The sequence below is a fragment of the Rhipicephalus microplus genome, chromosome X (genome assembly GCF_043290135.1).
Source record: "Rhipicephalus microplus isolate Deutch F79 chromosome X, USDA_Rmic, whole genome shotgun sequence".
Lineage (NCBI taxonomy): Eukaryota > Metazoa > Arthropoda > Arachnida > Ixodida > Ixodidae > Rhipicephalus > Rhipicephalus microplus.
Genome location: NC_134710.1, coordinates 23490323 through 23508946, shown reverse-complemented (window position 1 = coordinate 23508946; position 18624 = coordinate 23490323). Strand labels below are relative to the sequence as shown.

At 44.9% G+C, this 18624-nt stretch overlaps 2 protein-coding genes across 2 annotated transcripts in view; one reads left to right on the top strand and one right to left on the bottom strand.

Moving 5' to 3' along the window:
* olf186-M (Ki-ras-induced actin-interacting protein-IP3R-interacting domain olf186-M) overlaps positions 1-689 on the bottom strand; it is a 124590-nt gene extending 123901 nt beyond the window's left edge. The window contains exon 1 of the mRNA XM_075881976.1: positions 536-689. Within this exon, the coding sequence (XP_075738091.1) occupies positions 536-686 (151 nt within the window). The 5' untranslated portion in view covers positions 687-689. The remainder of the gene's footprint in view (positions 1-535) is intronic.
* Positions 690-6888: 6199 nt separating this feature from the next.
* Positions 6889-17536, top strand: LOC142777496 (uncharacterized). Its single transcript, XM_075881975.1, has one exon. It carries the CDS (start codon positions 7029-7031, stop codon positions 7971-7973), a length of 945 nt encoding a protein of 314 aa, XP_075738090.1. The 5' UTR covers positions 6889-7028; the 3' UTR covers positions 7974-17536.
* The last annotated feature ends 1088 nt before the right edge of the window (positions 17537-18624 follow it).

Below are 18624 nucleotides of genomic sequence, written 5' to 3'. Positions count from 1 at the left end.
TCTTTTTGCTAATTCTGCCAGAGGAAAACAGAACTGCCAGCCGCCAAAAGTGACTCCAGTCATTTCGCGAGGCAACTGCTATTTTCTATGGAGCATCTCCCAGAACAGCACCGAGGCTGAGCTATTCCAGCAGAGGAGCATTTAACTGCAAGTTCACGAACGAGGCGCAAGTGTGGGGGTACTACTGTGAGGAGTACTATCTGACAGTCCAAACATGCGACGATTGTAAATATAGGCCTGCTGGAAATCCAAGAACGAAAATACTCAGTTTGTGATCTTCGCTTTGACTCTTCAAAACTAATGCAACATCGGGTCGCACGTTTACCTCAGGTCTGTGTACACGACGCGGAACTTACACACAGGTGTAAAGAGCACATACACGCAGCACTCACTTGATAACAGCACTTGTTGTTAGTGCGTAGCGTCTTGACATTAGCTGATAAGCGGGGACTCATAATGTGCAGCTCTACTTTAAATGTATGCGTACATCACACAACCACAGTCTACAGTTTAAAGTAGTTTACTATTTGCCTACCGCATGGATACCGCAACCACCGCAACTTCCGACAAAAATTCCCCTTCGTGTTGCCAGACAAATTCGAAGCGTCATCCGTGCTACGCGCCAGACAATAAAAATACAGAGGAAAGGCAGGAGGGTTCTCGTGTGCGTTCATAGAGGTGCGCATATAAATACATACACAAACTCAAAATTTAGAATTAATTGGCCCCAACCCTCCCGTTACGCCACTGATTAAACAAAGTGGTATAGGTGTTCACTGCTATCACCTGATCGCCTTCCTCTGAGTGAGAGAGTATGAAAGAAAGGAAGGCCGGAGGCCTCGCCAATCTATCCATAATCTATCCAGTGACTCCGAGAGTTTCCTAAATTTAAGAAAACTCTATGGATGACTCCACCAAAGCAAGGTAGACGTCGTTCTGTGGCGACGTTGACTCCACCCAGGTCGGTGCCGGCAGAGCCCTTCGACGGTGGTCGGGGCCTTCTGGGCAATCGGTTTTAGAACCGTCCCTTTGAAATACTTTAGCCGAGCGATGAGCTCTGTGCTTCTAAACGCTGCGAACCAGGAGGACTGGACAAAAACGTCCGTGCCCACGTTGGCCGGGCCACAGCCAGCAAGCGATTGATGTTGTGCTCGTGGTCACATGTGGATTGAATGGCACATGGCCTAATTGCATTCGCCTCAATTCCTCTGAACCCCTGTACCGCCATGGCCGAGACTGCAGCTGCCTTCATTTCTTACAACAAAACTCCCGTTCATTGACGAGGTTGCAGCCTTTCTCACCTTGCGTTTTCACCTCAGACACTGCACAAGGAGGCGCATAGGTGAACAGACGAGCCGACGAACGCGTTCGCTGTAGACTCGTGCTAGTGTGCGCTAACTTGTGCTGACTTGCATCTGGAGGGCCCCAACTAAATTTCGATACTCTGAGCCGTTTAGGGGCCCTTTGACAATAGCAGGCAAATGGTACATCTTCGAAATCAGGCATACGTCATTCATTTCAACAAAGAAAACCAAAGAGCCATCAAAACCGCATAACATATAGATGAAAATTGCACTTGGCAACACAGGGAGCATCCTATATATCTCCCAAGCGTCACCACGAAAGATTATGTCACAGCCAACGTTTGTCGCAGCAGTACATTGAATGACCCTTTCCTTCTCCCAGCGTGCGTTTTTTTTTTTTTTTTTCATTTTCGTGTGACACGATTTGTCAATCACATTCTACCACAGCTCCTAAGCACGTACGAAACTATTATCACTACCATTACTCTGAATTGAGGAATAATAAAACATTAAGGTACATTAGGAAAACTGCCTTTTTTGAATGATCGTCGAGGATGAAGGAACATGGCAACGAATGATGTGTGGCTGTGTTCCTATAATGACTCATATATCTGTTCTGCCAATCGAAAACCCATGCATGCTACGTGTTTCCGAAGCAGTGGTCGCATTCATCATGAAAAGTGTGCCAATTATGTGTGTTTTTTTTTTCTATCGACGTTAAATATATGTTTTGCAATATACCACGACCGGCTTCAATCAGTTGAAGAATGCACATAGTCCTTTGGTGAAACAAGGGCGGATCCAGTCCCTCATAGTATGGAGGGTGGTCGCTTAAATTGAGTAACACCGCCGAGGGGGGCGGGGTCATTACGTTTTTGTTATATCATAAACTGTGTCATAGCTTAAATACTGTTAAATTGTCACCGAAGTGGTTCCACTCATATGTCTTGATTGGTTACAGCAGGTGTACGGCAAATACTAAAGAGAGGGGGAGGGAAGGTGATAAACTTTGGGGGGAGGCGACCACACCCTCTCTGTATCCGCCACCATATGGTGAAACTTATTTTAAAAAAAACAATGTGGGACCCGTGCGCACGGTTCGATTAAACTTCTGAAACTCTATCTGCAATCACTGCATGCTGAATACGAAGGTGGTGTGTTCGCGCCGCGAGACGGTATCTTTACCGGCTCTTTCTTTAGCGCCTTTGCTATGCAGTCTTTTAATGGCAAAGGGAGACAGACTTTTAAAGTAGTTTTTAATGAAATGCATACAAAACCTTGCTTTACACATGTGGATGGTTTGCTGCTTTCTGTGTCGTGCAAAACAGCAAATTCTGCTAACGTGGAAAAAATGTTGCATAAGTTCACACAAGGGTTTTTTTTGGGGGGGGGGGGGGGGCTAGAATTCACGTATGAACTGCCAACTGAGCCTCCTTTAAAGTTTCTAGACGTTCAGATTTACCAAAATGTTGATCAATAGCATTTACTTCTTTAAATCTTTTTGTGCGAAAATCTTGTCCACATATAATGGTGCAGAACGTGAACATGCAGGTGGAAAAGTTGAAGAACAGTGACTGAATTCCCTGATTGTGTGATTGCGTCAGTGGCTGATAAGCTGGTAAAGGCAATTTATGGCAAAAACAATGGCAAATTAACGTGGCGAATCGGCTCAGCGGTGGCGCAAGCATTTTTTTTTACTAGGGGGGGGGGGGGGGGGTGAGCACCCACGACAAATGAGTTCCTTCAGGGGGCAGGGGGGGGGGGGGGGGGCTGGGAACATATGCGTTGTATTTTGCCTATGCTTGCTTTTTGTGTGGGGGAGGGGGGGCGAAGAATAAAGGCAGGCGGAATTTTTTTCGCCATGTTGTCGTTTTAGCACAAACACATTTGAATTTAAACAACATTCAAACTTCACCGTACATTCAAACATTCTGACCTAGCTATGGGAATTGTAGTAGGTTGGTTGTACTGAGGTAGGCTACTATATCTCTCAGCCTTTGCAACATGTTTTGCGTACTTTTGCGTTACGTAGTGCATCTGATGACATCAGATCTAAGGCGTTTATTCTTAACGCGACAAATTTATCAAGATACGTTGAAGAATTACAGGAATGAAAATAAACTGCCCGACCTTTCCCGCAGTGGGCATGGGCTGAGTTTTTTCATTCTGAGGAATCAAAAGGAGTGAAATTGTGGCAAGTTCAAATTCACCAGAATGGAATTGCAATGAAGGCGCTTATTCCGCAACAGTGATAGACCAACGCTTTCCGAAATCTTGTATTTCTATATACAGGGCGCCCCATGCAGTTACCAAGCAGCGTGATTTGAAGAAAAAAAAAAAACTAGGAACGGCGTTACGCGAGGCGAACTTGAAGCATATCGTTCCCAGTATACTGAAGTAGCCGTAACTAACATTCTCGCTAATGACTAAAAACTAGTTGTTCAAATATATGTGTAACTCAGAAAGCACTCGCCCAATTATCAAAATGTCAATAAAGCAGATGCCCACATGCTGAAATGGCATCTGTCTGTGCTACTTGCAACAACGTATTCATGGCCTGCTCATTTTTTCTGTAAATAAAGAAATCCCACGAAATTGGAACATTAACACGTGACTGTATCCACGAAAAAAGAAAAAAAAAGCAGTGCCCTCAAATAGAGAGTAATGGCTAAGTGGCTCAGCGGCGCCAGCGAACGAGTGGAGACACCAACCGGGCATAAGCGGCACGCGGAACGAGCGACGAACCGGCTCATATCAGCGCAGCGGATGAGTGGGTGACAGGAGAGGTGAACTGCGCATGTGCAGTCTCTTGCGGAATCCGGCTGGTTTACGGCTGTTTACGGAGTGAGCCGCTGACCCACTGATTTAGAAGCGTGAGAGCGTATTCAGGATCGCAACCCATAGAAGGAAGAATCTGTGAAGACGTTTATTATTCGTTAAGGACAGCGGCGAGACAGCGTGAAGAACCGTCCAGAGACCGGCACAGCTGCGAGCCGAAGCACGAGCCGAGAGAGCCGGGCGTTGGCGATGCTGCTCGCTGCAGGCACATCTTCTTCACAAATCAATTGATGTCATTTGCTCCAATTGTTGTTGTTGTTTTCCTATTGTTAGTGGCGCATACCCACTGTGGGGGATTGGCCAAGAATCGAGTGGTTTTAAAATTTACTGTTCAGATTCGGAATGATGGAGGTATAACAGAAAGATTACCGATTGCCCAGGCAAGGGTGGTGCTTAATGTCATGCATACAAATATTTACATAAACGAATTTATTCTTAGAATAGAGCAATAATCTGATTTTATACGTATATAATTATGTGGACATGTTAGGATAATGAAACTGGTTAATTAGTCAACCTATTAGTTTCATCAATATAGTCCCGGACGGCCGCGCATACTGTCCCATTAGAGAAACCAGAAATGGAAGCTCCAAAAGACAAAATGACAGGCAGAGATAAGTCCATACCAATACCACGCAAGGGTGTTTCTAATAGGGTTTTTCGTAATGTGTTAAACCGCCTGCAGGTCAAAAAGAAATGGCCTATTGTTTCCAGTTCATCACAGAATGCGCACAGTGGCGAAGGTGCCTGAGCAGACCTGTGTTTATATAAATTTAGACTTGGTACCCGGCAACGCAGCCTTGTGATAGCTACTTCTTGTTTTCGAGGGCGGCAAAAGTCTCTTCGCCAGGGATATAATAAATGGCGATATTCTGTAGAGTTTGTTAGTGCTGAACCTTTAAAGACTTGCATAAGCGTACGTCTGCGGAATCGAGCAGCAGTCACATAAGCGGATGATGGACAGAGTGGTAGAATTGGTTCGCCTCCACATTTTGCACGTACCGTGCCGGCTGGCCATGCCACTCCTATCTTTTCTTTCTCCGTGGCTGCGACAGGATGGACGATGTCACTAAAAACGCAGCTAAAGGCGTGCGTGTTCGGGTACGATGCTGCGAATGACGTAATTTATAACACAGACAATAGATTATTGTGAACTTCACAGCGCGAACAAGACGGAGCACAAAAAAGAGGGCACAGACAAGCACTGCGATAACACTGTCATCATGCACAACCACGGAGATACAATGGCACGGGAACTCTTGAAAGCGTAATTCGTTCAAGATGCGGAGAATATTGCACTTCCGATCTGCCTGTTTGCTGTTTAGATTGTGAACTACGTAAGTTGTATGCGTTTTTTGATCACAGGTGATTTCTGTGCATGTGCTTTTGATTTTCAAGGTGGTTCAAATTTCCTTCAATAAATTTCAGTTGTTACAGCGCTTGTTTTGCCATCCTCTTTAAGCTCTGTCTAATTCGCGCTGAAAAGTTTACAACAATGCATCATTCCCAGCTCCCCACTTTTCTACTTTACTGCAGCCAAAGAGGCCATTCGTGACATCGCTGCCGAATGGATTTTCGTTTCTCATACGATTTACAGCTTTCGATGTATGCTGTAAAACCGACCATTTCTTTAGTGCGTCCGACATTGTCGCGCACTTCTTGAAACGTTATGGGATAGCAGTTAACTCTCATTAACCAATCTGTATTTAAAACTACTGTTTAATGATTTAGAGTACGATGTACTCTGCTATGGCACAGCTTTTAGCTGTCCCGGTGAAATGTATCTGTTGAGAAACAAAGTGGGTACCGAATTAGAGTACCACGTACTCCACTATGGGAGAGCTGAAAGCTGTCCCACGGGCCTTATCCCTTATCGAGCATCTTCGAAGCGCTGCTGAGACTGCTAAAGTGATCCAACTTCGACCCACTACCATCCACAAATGTGGGAGTACAGACACACAGTTATGTCGCTAGGTACTTGTTGAGTTCTTTAACGCCGTAGTGAACAATTCCGGCTTTCCTACATTGCTGCCCAGTCTCCCGCAGTAGTTTTAGTGACAACGACGAACTTTTAACTCAAAGTATCTGTGCATAGTCATTACACGGTGCCATTTTATTTTGTTAGCGAGCGCCGCGAACTACTTATAAGCCGGAACGACGGCTTGGGCTTAAAATTTCTTTTTCGAGTCGCGAAAACCAGTGAAATGACGTCTTTCTCTTCTAATGTAGCGCTGAAGACGAATCTTCGTTCTGTGCTGTGGTGACGACAGCGTTTGTTGAAAAGCTGTGATGGAAGTTTTGAGTGCAAAACGCTTAGATGAGAACTGAGGCAGGATAACGTTCTCTCCGAAGAAGCTGCACGTTTGAGAGCCGCACATGTGGTTATCTTAAGGTGGTAGGCCACCTTCAAAAGTCATTTTTTTTTCGCGAAATAAACTTTTAAGCTTTTGTTTTGCATGCACACCCAAACATTCACATATATGTTGCAACAAAAATTATTCTCCTAGAGTCATTAGTTTGCGAGTTACAGCAAGTTTTCTATACCCTATGCTCCTATAGCAAAACCGAAACCACATTTTGAACTGTGGTTTTGGTTTCAAAAACATGATTTCAAAAGCAAGTGTTGTTTCGTCTGCATTAATGCTATTAAATATACTTTATGCATTTATTGTAAATGTTGTATAAAATAATGTCAATAAATACAACTTTGTGTTTAAAAGTCTTCGTTATCCTCTAACAACAGCCACAAGGGAGACGCACGATGCTCGTCGGAATTTTTGTTGTTTACCTTGGTCAGGCTACGCCAAGCTTCGTTCTGCATTTGTTTCACGTTTCAACGCTACTAGGACTGTATAGTTAGCCCACCTGGACCATATTACGACCAGCATGGGGAAGGGCAGAACACAGAAGACGAGGAAGCGCAAGTTTGCTGGAAATCGCTACACGACGTCGAGGCTGCCTACTGACACAGACGCCGGTATTTCGGCGACCGCGAAGAAGCTTGGGAACATAAACAAGGCGTACCAGGCTCCACTAGAAAACTCTGCGCTCCAAGGGAACAGGATAATGGACATTGGTATTCTTCCTTCAGTGTTTTCATCGCTGGCATGTTCCGAATGCATGAACACAACACTGAAGCTCGAGGAACGCTCTCACCAAAGGATATTCTCGGCTTGTGCGGTCGTGTATACCGACTGTGGGTTCAAGCGCCCATTTCATACGTCGAGAAAGGTGGGTCGTGCCAATGAGAACAATTTACGTCAGGTTTACGCGATGCGCCAGTTAGGAAAAGGGCACGCTGGTGCGAAAACTTTTTCCAAAGTGATGAACATGCCTGCTCCTCCACGTCACTCCGCCTACGACAAATTGTCATCTCGGCTTTCTGCAGCGGCGGGAGAAGTGGCGTCGAAGTCGATGACTGATGCTGCTGTGGAAGTTCGCCGTGTTGTGGGGAGTGCCGAGTGTGGTGTTTCAGGTGAGGGCACGTGGCAGAAGCGTGGCCATTCATCTTTGAACGGTTGTGTGTCTGTGATTTCTGTTGACACGGAAGAGGTTATTGATGTTGAGACCATTTCTAGTTCGTGTAAGTCTTGTAAAACCAAAAGCAAGTTGAGGCAAGATAGTGCTTCGTACCAGGAATGGAAGGCAAACCACACTTCCTGTCAAGCAAACCATGGAGGAAGTGCTGGCAGTATGGAGATGTTTGGTCTATACCGAATATTTGAAAGGTCGAAAGGCAAAAAAGATTTGAAGTACCTGCAGTACTACGGTGATGGAGATTCCAAGAGCTATGCGACTGTCAAAGACATGTACGGAAAGGACAGTGTGTAGAAACTGGAATGCATTCGGCATGTCCAGAAGCGTGTTGGCTGCCGCCTAAGAAGTCTGAAGAAGACAGTGCGTGGACTCGGTGGTAAGGGAAAGCTCACTGATGCCCTTATTTACCGCCTGCAAAACTATTATGGAGTCGCCATAAGGGCTATTGTGGGGAATCTTTCTGCAATGAAACAGGCTACCCTTGCCAGTCTTTTTCATTGCAGCTCTACCGACAAGCAGCCGAGACATGGCCTGTGTCCACTTGGACCGAAAAGCTGGTGCGGATACCAAAGGGTCGAAGCACTCGGTTAAGGGAAATATGTACACAAAGGAGGACTTCTAAATGATGTGCTCAACAAAGTTAAAACTCTCTACAGTGATCTGTGCTCTGATGAACTTCTAATGAAGTGCCTTCATGGAAAGACTCAAAATGCTAATGAGTGTTTCAATGGTCTAATATGGCAGCGGGCACCAAAAGAGATCTACGTAACCTTGCCTACAGTAATGTTTGCATTGCATGATGCTGTGGCACACTTTAATAATGGCAGTGTAAGCACCCTAGATATCCTGAGGCAAGCTGGTATAGAACCAGGGTACCACACGACGAAAGCTTGCATCGCCAGGGATCACCTGCGCATGCAGAATGCTAAACGCAAGTCAGTGAATGGGACAAAACAGGCCAGGAAGAAAACACGAGCAGCCACCAGAACAAAAGAAGACAATAATGCTTCCGCAGAAGGGGCCAGCTATGAATCTGGTGCATTTTAGGTCTGTATATGAAGATCTTTTTACAAGCTCGGAAATCTTTGTTTACGTTTTTCTGAAAATAACAATTTGCTTCAAATGTTGCGATGCAAACTTTCATAACGTATTTCTCAGCGTATACTTTGAACTGAAATTTTGCACAATGATTTACAGAATATATATCTGTGCAGTGAACTAGAATGAAAGAAATCCATCGAATATTTTTCAGTTCACAGCTGAATTCTCCAACAGGTTCAGTCTAAATTGGCTCTTTTTCCCAGTTTTTTTTGTTTTTTAGCATTACTGCCTTGATATTCACTGCATAATATTTATTCTAGTTCACTGCATAGCTACAGCCATTAGTTACACAATTGTCAAAGCTTTACTGAATAAAGCCACCAATTAGTCACTTATCACAGCTGGTGTGGCTAGCACTTTTAATGTAATTTTTTACAAAGATTACCTCCCAATAAATAAATTCTCAATATTTTGCACTGTAAATAGCTTGGTAAATTAAATAAGACACGCTGGTTTTGAGGAAAAAGTTAATTTAACGCTGCCTGCCCTTAAAAAAATTTTTGTTTTTGAGTGACCTACCACCTAAATTGGATTGTCTCTTTTGTTATTTGATTGCTGTGGAACCCTGGTTTCTCCTATTTGAAAATGAGCGTGGTCAATATTTGGAGGGCGGACTTTGTGACTACTCAGTTCACGTAATTGGGCACATGCAGAATGCTCCTTTTATCTCCAGAGGGAGAATGACGGGACACGAAGGGGATTTAGGTGCAGGAAGTCACCGTGCCAATCAGTCTGGTTGCTTGTACAAAGTGATGTTGAAGTATATCTACGAGTATTCTCTCTAAAAACTTTTAGATGACCCTTTGTATCAGTTGGCCGCCTAAACTTAGCCGTCCGCCTGGGTGAGACACGACAGCAACACAGGCAGCAGGACTTCTCTCTCGGGTGAGCTCAACATGCCCGAGATCACTTTCAAGCACCAGCTCCCGTAAGCATCGTCGTTGTAACTCGGATCCACCGACATTGATGTCGCACTAGAACTCTTTGGGAATTCGCGCGCATCTGATCATCGTGGGCGCAACGTGCCAACCATCTCACACATCACATTCTCGGAGCCGCCAGTGCTATGGTGGGAGATGTGCAGCGTTACCCATTTAAATGACATTGTTCAAGTAGTGGATGGCACGTTTCCTCGGCTATGTCCTTCAAATAAATTGAGTAAGGCATTCTCAACAAGAACGCTTTTCAAATAGGGCATAGCTGGCCAAATGATTGTAAAGTAGAGAGAGTGTTCTTTGTCTGCGTTTGTTTTCAGGTAACAATAAAAAAAAGCTCTATCATTTCTGCAGGTGGAGCGACCACACCTTCGATTCAATGTAGAGGCTTTTTACTGGGCTAGTGCGAAAAGCACACGTAGAGAGATGAATGCAGAAATGATGGACAGGACCAAGCATTTTCGAAGGGCTTGGTGTTGTGGACTGAGACGATCACCCCATAATCTAGACGCGTTCATGTGAAACTTTTGCAAAGATTCATCAGACACTTTCTTTCACTTCCCCACGTAGTGCAAGACATTTTCAGAATATTAATGGTGTTTAAAGACTTTTTGATGAAATTTTTATTGGGAGATACTAATGTGAGTTTCATGTCGCATATTACATCTAAGTATTTCTGTTCAGATTACACTTGTAACCCCTGACCGAGTAAGTCAATATTCGGATCTGGTTGGAGACCTCTCTTTTATGAGAAAAAAACGCATATGCCTTTTTTCTGGGTTAAGGGCGAAACCGTTCTCGTCAGCGCACTTTTTTACATTATTCAAGCCAAGTTGAATTTGCCGCACGCGTATTGCAAGAATGCATGATTTAAAATCCATCTGCACGTCGTCGATATCTGTGTAATAAAACATATTGCATGTAATGTAGAAAGCAGGGTATTCATTTTTACATTAAAAAGTGCGCAACTCGCTTCACCACCTTGCGGCACTCCGTTGTCTTGAAAAATGTTTGAGACAGGATCCACATGCACACCTAAATTGTGATTAGAGAAATGTGTTTTGATTATGGTCAGCATATTATTTCGGACAGCTATACTCTTTTTCGTACTTGCGTTCAGCACTACTAAAGCTATGGAGTGAAAGAAGGCCACAGGTTTACGCAGCGACACGTACTCCCACAGAAAAGTGCCTTCAAATTGACAGGGTTGGCTAGAATGGGCGTTTCATTGGTTTGCTTTACACCGCATCAATACACGATACGTTTACTGTTCTTCGCCATTATTTTTATGCATTTTCTTTTTGTGTCGGCTACCGCTGATAACGGTGTTTACAAAACAGCATGGCAGCAGCCATGCAGAAGTGACTGCTCGCTTCGATCTGGAATTGCTCTTTCTACACGCCCATACACTGCGCTGATAACAGTAAACAAATGGTGAAATCAGCCGTTGATTTGTTTCATCCCACTCTGGGACTAAAGAATTAGGTACGTTTTGCTGATATTAGTGAGATATGCTGCTTACTAAGCCGAACCTGTTAAGCCCCACGCGCCGGGCAGTGTTCGCACTACATCGCCAGACTAACAACGCTGCGTCTCCAAATATTGGACATGCAACCTCGCACAGCCTCTTCCGTGCGTGTCAGATCCTCCTTCGATAGAAACAAACAAACAAAAAAGAGCCCCAGCTTTGCCGCAAAGACGAAGCAATGAACGCGATAGCAACAAATTGGAAAAGTCGCGAGCAAATAGCAAGCAGATCAAAACGTGCCCCACGTTTCTCGCGCGCAAATGACGCACGAAACGCACTCACAAGCACAAATGAACGCGAATAAGCTTCTCAGTTGTTACTTGGCTGTTTCTGAAAAGTGTGCCCTTTTCGGAAACGCGGACTGTGCATCAATTGCAGCGTGTTTTGTGCACCCGGCAACTATAACAGGATCGCCCAGTGAAAGCCCAAGGCCAGTCACGGTGTACGATTGCCCGCATCGAGAGATGAACGCGCGCGTGTGCATCCACCTTTCCCCCTCTCCGCGGGGCCAAGTACACATGGGAGATGAGAAAGCGCGCCGCTACAGTGGTTAGAATATAAAAGTGTGATGCATGCGGCTGCTCACGCGTAGCGCTTTGGGAGGAAACCGCAAGGTGGCGCTGGCACACGTTTGCACTAAGGTCCCTAGATGAAATAAGGTAGCGTCACTCATTGTTCTGGAGCCGTCCTCCTCACTCTCTCGATTACTCCTCTTTTTCTCTGCCATCCGCGTCTGTAATTGGTGCATTACTTGCACGTTATCTTGCAAATGGCTGGTGGTGTTATTTATTATTATGCAAAAGGTTCAAAACGAGTGCGCATGCGCATATGGCTCCAGCCGGATTCTCGCCGTGACCAAAGACAAAATCGTAGCCAGAACATAAACTGAAGAGGAGGAGCGTTTCGGTGTGCGATAAGTCGACTAAGATTGTTTCGCCATGCTCGTTCAATGCAACATCTGCATTTTTCAGCAATGCTGCGTTGCCGTAAACAACAGAAAATGGCTTCGCTCTCTTCAACTTACCTCGTGCTTTCCGAGATGAAGCGCACCATGAAGTGCAACTATGAACCATTTCACGCGAATGCTTTCATGCAACTCCGTCAACGTATGTCGACGCGGATCTGCGAAGCGAGTTCACTTGTCGGTTTTTATTGAAACGCCAGGCGCGCGTCTAATGCGTGTCTAGTGCATGCCAGTTGGTACAAATACATGTGGGTATGCACGTATACAGAGCAGCTGTAGGTTGTATCAACGCACCTTCAGAAACATTTCACTCTTGACCAGTTCCCGCTTGAGCCGAAACGCGCTGCTTCGAGACACTTCACCAGTAGAACTCTCACTTTTCAGGAAGTTCCCAGCACCGCATCAGAATCACTTGGCATCACGATTGTCCAAATGGGCACATTTAAAAAAAAACGTCATCGCAGTGCTGCTGGACGAGTGTTCGCACCAGTCTGGTCGTTTTTTTTCTTGCGTGTGCACTAGCCGGTTGTAATCAATCGTCACAACGTCACGCCCTGTGGCCACTTACAGGATCCAGGAAGAAGCACGTTCACTGTGTCACAGCACGAACAAAACACAATCGGAGAAGTGGATTTGTTAGAACTGGACGAAATACCGCGGCCGTGGAACTAAAATGTACTACGCGAGACGCCATGGCTAGTGGTGTAAAGTATACAACTGAACAACGTTGCCGGTTGAGTAACGCACATCCCGCTTGCTCTTGTGTTGTGCCGTTTATGTTCATAGGGGTACCTGTTTATTCTACGTCTTATTTCGTTCCATTTTGTTTCAGTTACATCTATTCACCGTAGCAACGGAACCCAAACATTCACTTTTTGATGAAAGTTTTGAACCTTCTAGGGGGCGCTTCAGGCAAATAAGCGAGGAGGAAAAGGGAGGGTGTCGCTACCTTGGAAACTTGTTTCATCTAGGGACCTTAGTTTGCACGTGTGCCAGCGCCACCACAATATTCAAGATCAAGGGTGACGGCAAAATTTCAACAAAGAAGCACCACAATAGACAAGGATGAATCCAGTGGCGCAGTGGCTCTATTTTCACAACGAGAGTGGGAAAGGGCTGAGAAGAGGGTTCCTAGTAGTACATCAACAGGCCCAGGTGGCACTCCTATAATGCTGATAAAGATATTAGGTCCGAAGTCTAAGCAGGCTTTGAGATAGGCAGTGAGCAAACTAATAATCGATGGTGAAGTTCCCGATGGATGGAAGCTTAGCAGGATGAGCATGGTCTATAAAGGAAAGGGGGACAAAGCTACACTTTGATGTTAGCCAAAAGGCCGAGAAGCGACAAGGGGGGACAAAGCTGACATAAACAACTACCGTCCTATAACAGTGACATCAGTGGTCTACAGGCTGCCGATGCAGATTATAAAGGAAAGACTGCAGGCATGGATAGAGGATGAGGGGGTTCTGGGTCACTGCAGAATGGGTTTCGGAAACACAGGATCTTGGAAGACAATCTGTTCTCACTGACGCAGTGCATCGAAATAGCAGAAAAGGAACACAGCCACCTGTGGTTAGCATTTTTTGGATATCAAGAAGCGTACGATAGAGTGGTTCAAGAGGACTTGTGGGGAATACTGGACACACTAAGTGTGGAAGATGGAGTCATTAATCTTTTAAATGATATCTATAAAAGTAACAAGGCAGTTATAAAGTGGAGAACACAGGTATCCAAGCCTGAGGAGGTAAAATGGGGCTTAGGCAGGGGTGTCCTCTGTCACCCTTCTCAGGATGTACCTACAAGGATTAGAGGCCAAATGAGAGGGAAGTGGACTGGGCTTCAACCTCTCTTTCGTCAAACACGGAAAACTCATTGAACAGGCACTACCAGCATTAATGTAGGCAGATGATACAGTTCACATGGCCGACAACAAGGAAGATTTGCAGAGATTGATGAACATCTGCGGTAATGAGGAAGAGAGCTTAGATTTCAGATTCAGTAAGGAAAAATTAGCAGTCATGATTTTTAATGATAATGAAGGTAGTGAGCTTAGAATACAGGAGGTATAACAGATAAATACAAATATCTGGGCGTATGGATAAGCAATGGGACCGAGTACCTAGGAGAACACGAAATTTACGTGACGACTAAAGGTAACAGGAATGCAGCGGTGATGAAAAACAGGGCACTGTGGAATTACAATAGGTATGATGTTGTGAAAGGAATATGGAATGGGGTCATGGTTCCTGCTCTGACGTTCGTCAATGCGGTCTTGTGCATGAGATCAGAAGTTCAACGAAGATTAGAAATTAAGCAAAGTGGAATAGGTAGGGTTGCCTTAGGGGCTCACGGGAATACACCAAATGAGGGAGTACAAGGTGATATGGGATGGACATCATTTGAGAGCAGGGAAGTTAGCAGCAAGATAAAATTTGAGAAGCGATTGAGAGAAATGGGGGGGGAGCGTTCGGCTAGGATGGTAATCAGCTACTTGTACATGAAGAATGTCGATACAAAATAGAGGAAGCGTACCAGAAAATTTACTGGTAAATACTTAGAAAACAGCAGGGGGCCAAACCAAAAAAAATTATCGGTTAAGAAGAAGGTGAAAAAAGCTGAGATCGATATGTGGAGAATTGGCATGATTAAGAAGTCCGCATTAGAGATCTATAAAACTTTTAAGCAGGAAATTGCCAAGGAAAGGATGTATGATAATACTCGGGGTAGTTCTCAACTGTTTGAGGCTTTGACGGGAGCATTGCGAAACAAGACATATCGGGCCAAATACGAAAAGGTAGACACGGTATGCAGTGCGTGTGGAGACGAAGAGGAAACTGCCGAACACTTGATAATGTTCTGTAAAGGGCTTCACCCTATAGTTAAGGATGATGGCGCAAAGTTTTTCAAAGCACTGGGGTTCAGGGACAGGGAGGGCAAAATAGATTTTAAGCGGGTAGAATAAATTAGAAGGAGGTTATCTGATTGGTAGCTAAAATGAAGGCACGAGTGAACATTAAACCCTTCACTGCAAAGTATGAGTCCTCAACCTCACTATTCGAAGGAAAAAAAAAAGAAACCTAGTGTTTGGTTCACTAAGTATCACGGCTTGGTGGCGTTAACCACCGCCCGATCTAAAGGGTATAGCCATAACAATCCATCCATCCATCCATCCATCCATCCATCCATCCATCCATCCATCCATCCATCCATCCATCCATCCATCCATCCATCCATCCATCCATCCATCCATCCATCTATCCATCCATCCATCTATCCATCCATCCATCCATCCATCCATCCATCCATCCATCCATCCATCCATCCATCCATCCATCCATCCATCCATCCATCCATCCATCCATCCATCCATCCATCCACGTCACACAAGGCGGCGATGCGCTGCGCCATGGAGGATAAAAAAATTTAGAACAGGCCCTGACGTCACTCGCTGTGAAGCTGTTGCGAAGCCAGAAGTCAGCCATATTCACTTGAAAAATTCTCCTCTCTCGTTCACATCCGAATCTAAAGCGGAAGATGCAACTCTCTCTCCGGCTCGGAAAGCACGTGAGCTGCGCAGCGAGCGTGTCGTGACGATCCGAAGCTAATGAAATGGCGCTGCACACTCTGGGCCAGTGCGACACCTTCGGTGAAATCATTTCGTCCGATTAATAAGAAAGGGTAACATCTCATGGACAACGAAGCAAGTACAAGAGACCACGCGCTAGATGCTCTGACAACGGCGAGTGTTTTTACGTCATTAATTCACCCACTGTACAGATATCATGATTTGTCGTAGGCCTTCTTTTACGGTTGCATTCCGACATGAGGCAGACGCAGCGCCCGGCCACTGTGCCCATGTTCCGCGTGAAACTCACCGGCGTCAACATTCTGTGACCGTGTTGACTTTGAGCAATGTACAAGTGACACTTGAACGTAGTTGCTCTACCGTTGCTATTACAATGCTAGGGTGAGTATAACAAGTGGAACAGAAAGGGTGTTTCATTACCCACATGCAAGTTGTTACTGCACACATACCGAACACGAAATTACGTATGTGCACATGGTACTTGTTGTGTCTTGCTGGGCACAACAGTTTGCCCGTGTTTGGGTACAAGCTGGGTTCCGAAACGCTTGCAGAAGTGAAGGAGTACAAGAACCTCGGAATCACAATAACTAATAACCTTAATTGAAATATGCACATTACCGATAAACGAAACTCTTCGTTCCTAAAACTTCGTTTCCTCCGACATAAACTAAAGGATGCACCCTCTAGCACAAGGTTAACGGCTTATACATCACTAATTCGGCCTAAACTCGGATACGCCAGCGTTTTCTGGGATCCGTATACAAAAATTAATATCGATAGACTGGAAATGATTCAGCGTAAAGCTGTCGGTTCATTTTTTCTAAATATCGTAATAGTGACTCTCCCTCTAGTTTAATGATGCAGAATAGTATTCAAACACTACTCCTGCACAGAAAAATACAGACTAAAATTCCTGTTTGCACTGAAAAATAAACTCTGCCATAAACCCAAGTCCTTATTTATTGTCGCTTACTGCTCGAACAACACGGCATCGTCATGCTGACTCTCTAACACCCTATCGAACACGCACTAATCTTTTCAAATATTCCTTCTAATAACTATCACCGACTGGAACAACCCTACCGTAGCTGTGGCATTGCACGTACGCGTCCGCTTCAGCTATGGGAGGTGCGGGGTTCGATCCCCAGTGCCGGCCGGCCACCCACCGGTAGCTAAACAGGGTACAGGCGGGCTTCGAGGGGCTGTGACGCGTCGCCCCAGTGGTGAAGCTTACTCTGCCTGGATACTCCCAACACGCTGCGTGGGGACCCTGGTGGAACAACCTACCATTTCCCCCCTTATGTAACGACGATTTCTTAGCACATGTTACTATTTGAACTTCTGACCATCATGTACCAATTTTTATAGCTTCATTATATATTATCCTTCTGTTCCTTAATCCTTAGTTTAAAAAGCCAATGTCACTTGCCTTATCTCATGGCTCTTTGTGTATATATGTTTGACGTGCTTTTACCACATGGTGTTATTTCAGTGTGTGAAAACTTTTTGGTTGATGTTACTACTTTTGTTGCTTCACCTTTACGTACCACTTTTAAAGAAATTATGTAGTTTTTGCCTTATTTTTTGCTGCATTTTCTTTTGTACACATGCCAGTGTTATTTTTTTGCTGAGTATGCGATTTCTCTGCCTTTATTTGCTTTGTTTGTGTCCTTTTGCCCTTCCTGCTTGGGCCCCTGTTTGGGCCTGCAGTATTTTATAAATAAAAAATAAAATAAAAATTAAGACGCATAGAAACAGCAAATGGACAAAACCACACACATACAAACACAGCGCAGCTTTGTAGAAATGCTTTGAAAACACGAAACTGGCAGAGGTCAGGCATGTCAAAAGTAGTGATTTCTAACTGGCGCCAATACGGGTCATATAATTTCATTCCGGGTGAACTAAGTTCTGCAACTGTGCTCCAAGAAGGGACGGAATCACACTTGTCTAGGGCGGCCGAGTGCGTGGCGGTGGATGCTGTTTTTGTATACAACTCCTACCTAACCTTAGCTAAGCTTCTGTTCGTGTTGAATAGCAGCACAAGGCCATAGCATACCGGTAACTTTGTTACGCATCATTAAAGCGTCGTTCTTTGCAAAATTCTGCAGGCGACGGTAGCTGAAGCGGGCTGCTGGACGCTAAAGACAAGTGTGATTCTGTACTACCTCCCTCAGCTCTACCGCTGCACCCGCGCCAAAATGTTTCCGAGAGCCCGACAGTACTATGGTTATTTTCTGGGGCAACATAAGCCCAAGCAATGGCGCCACGCTAAAAAGCACTTGCTACGCGATAACATACATAAGGTCAAAAACCAAATATCGCTACTACCTGTTCTAAACGTCGTAAGCACTAATGAAAACTCGCAAACACGCATATTCGAGTACAGACTTTTTAACTGATTCTGCCACAGCAAAATAAAACTGTCAGCCGCTAAAAGTGACCCGAGTCATTTCGCGAGGCAACTGCTATTTTCTATAGAGCATCTCCCTGAACGGTGCCGAGGCTGAGCTATTGCAGCATAGGAACATTTAACTCCAAGTTCTCGAACGAGGCGCAAGCCTGGTGGTACTACAATGAGGAGTACCATCTGACAGTTCAAACATGAGACACTTGTAAATATAGGCCTGCTGAAAATCCAAGAACGAAAATACTGAGTTAGTGACCTTCGCTTTGACTCTTCAAAACTAATGCAACATCGGGTCGCACGTTGACCTCAGGTCTGTATACACGACGCGGAACTTTCACACAGGTGTAAACAGCACATAAACGCAGCACTCACTTGGTAAAAGCACTTGTTGTTAGAGCGTAGCGTCTTGACATTTGCTGAT

Excerpts from the sequence above, each read along its gene's own strand:
- LOC142777496 (XM_075881975.1), top strand. The coding sequence starts at position 7,029 with ATGGGGAAGGGCAGAACACAGAAGACGAGGAAGCGCAAGTTTGCTGGA.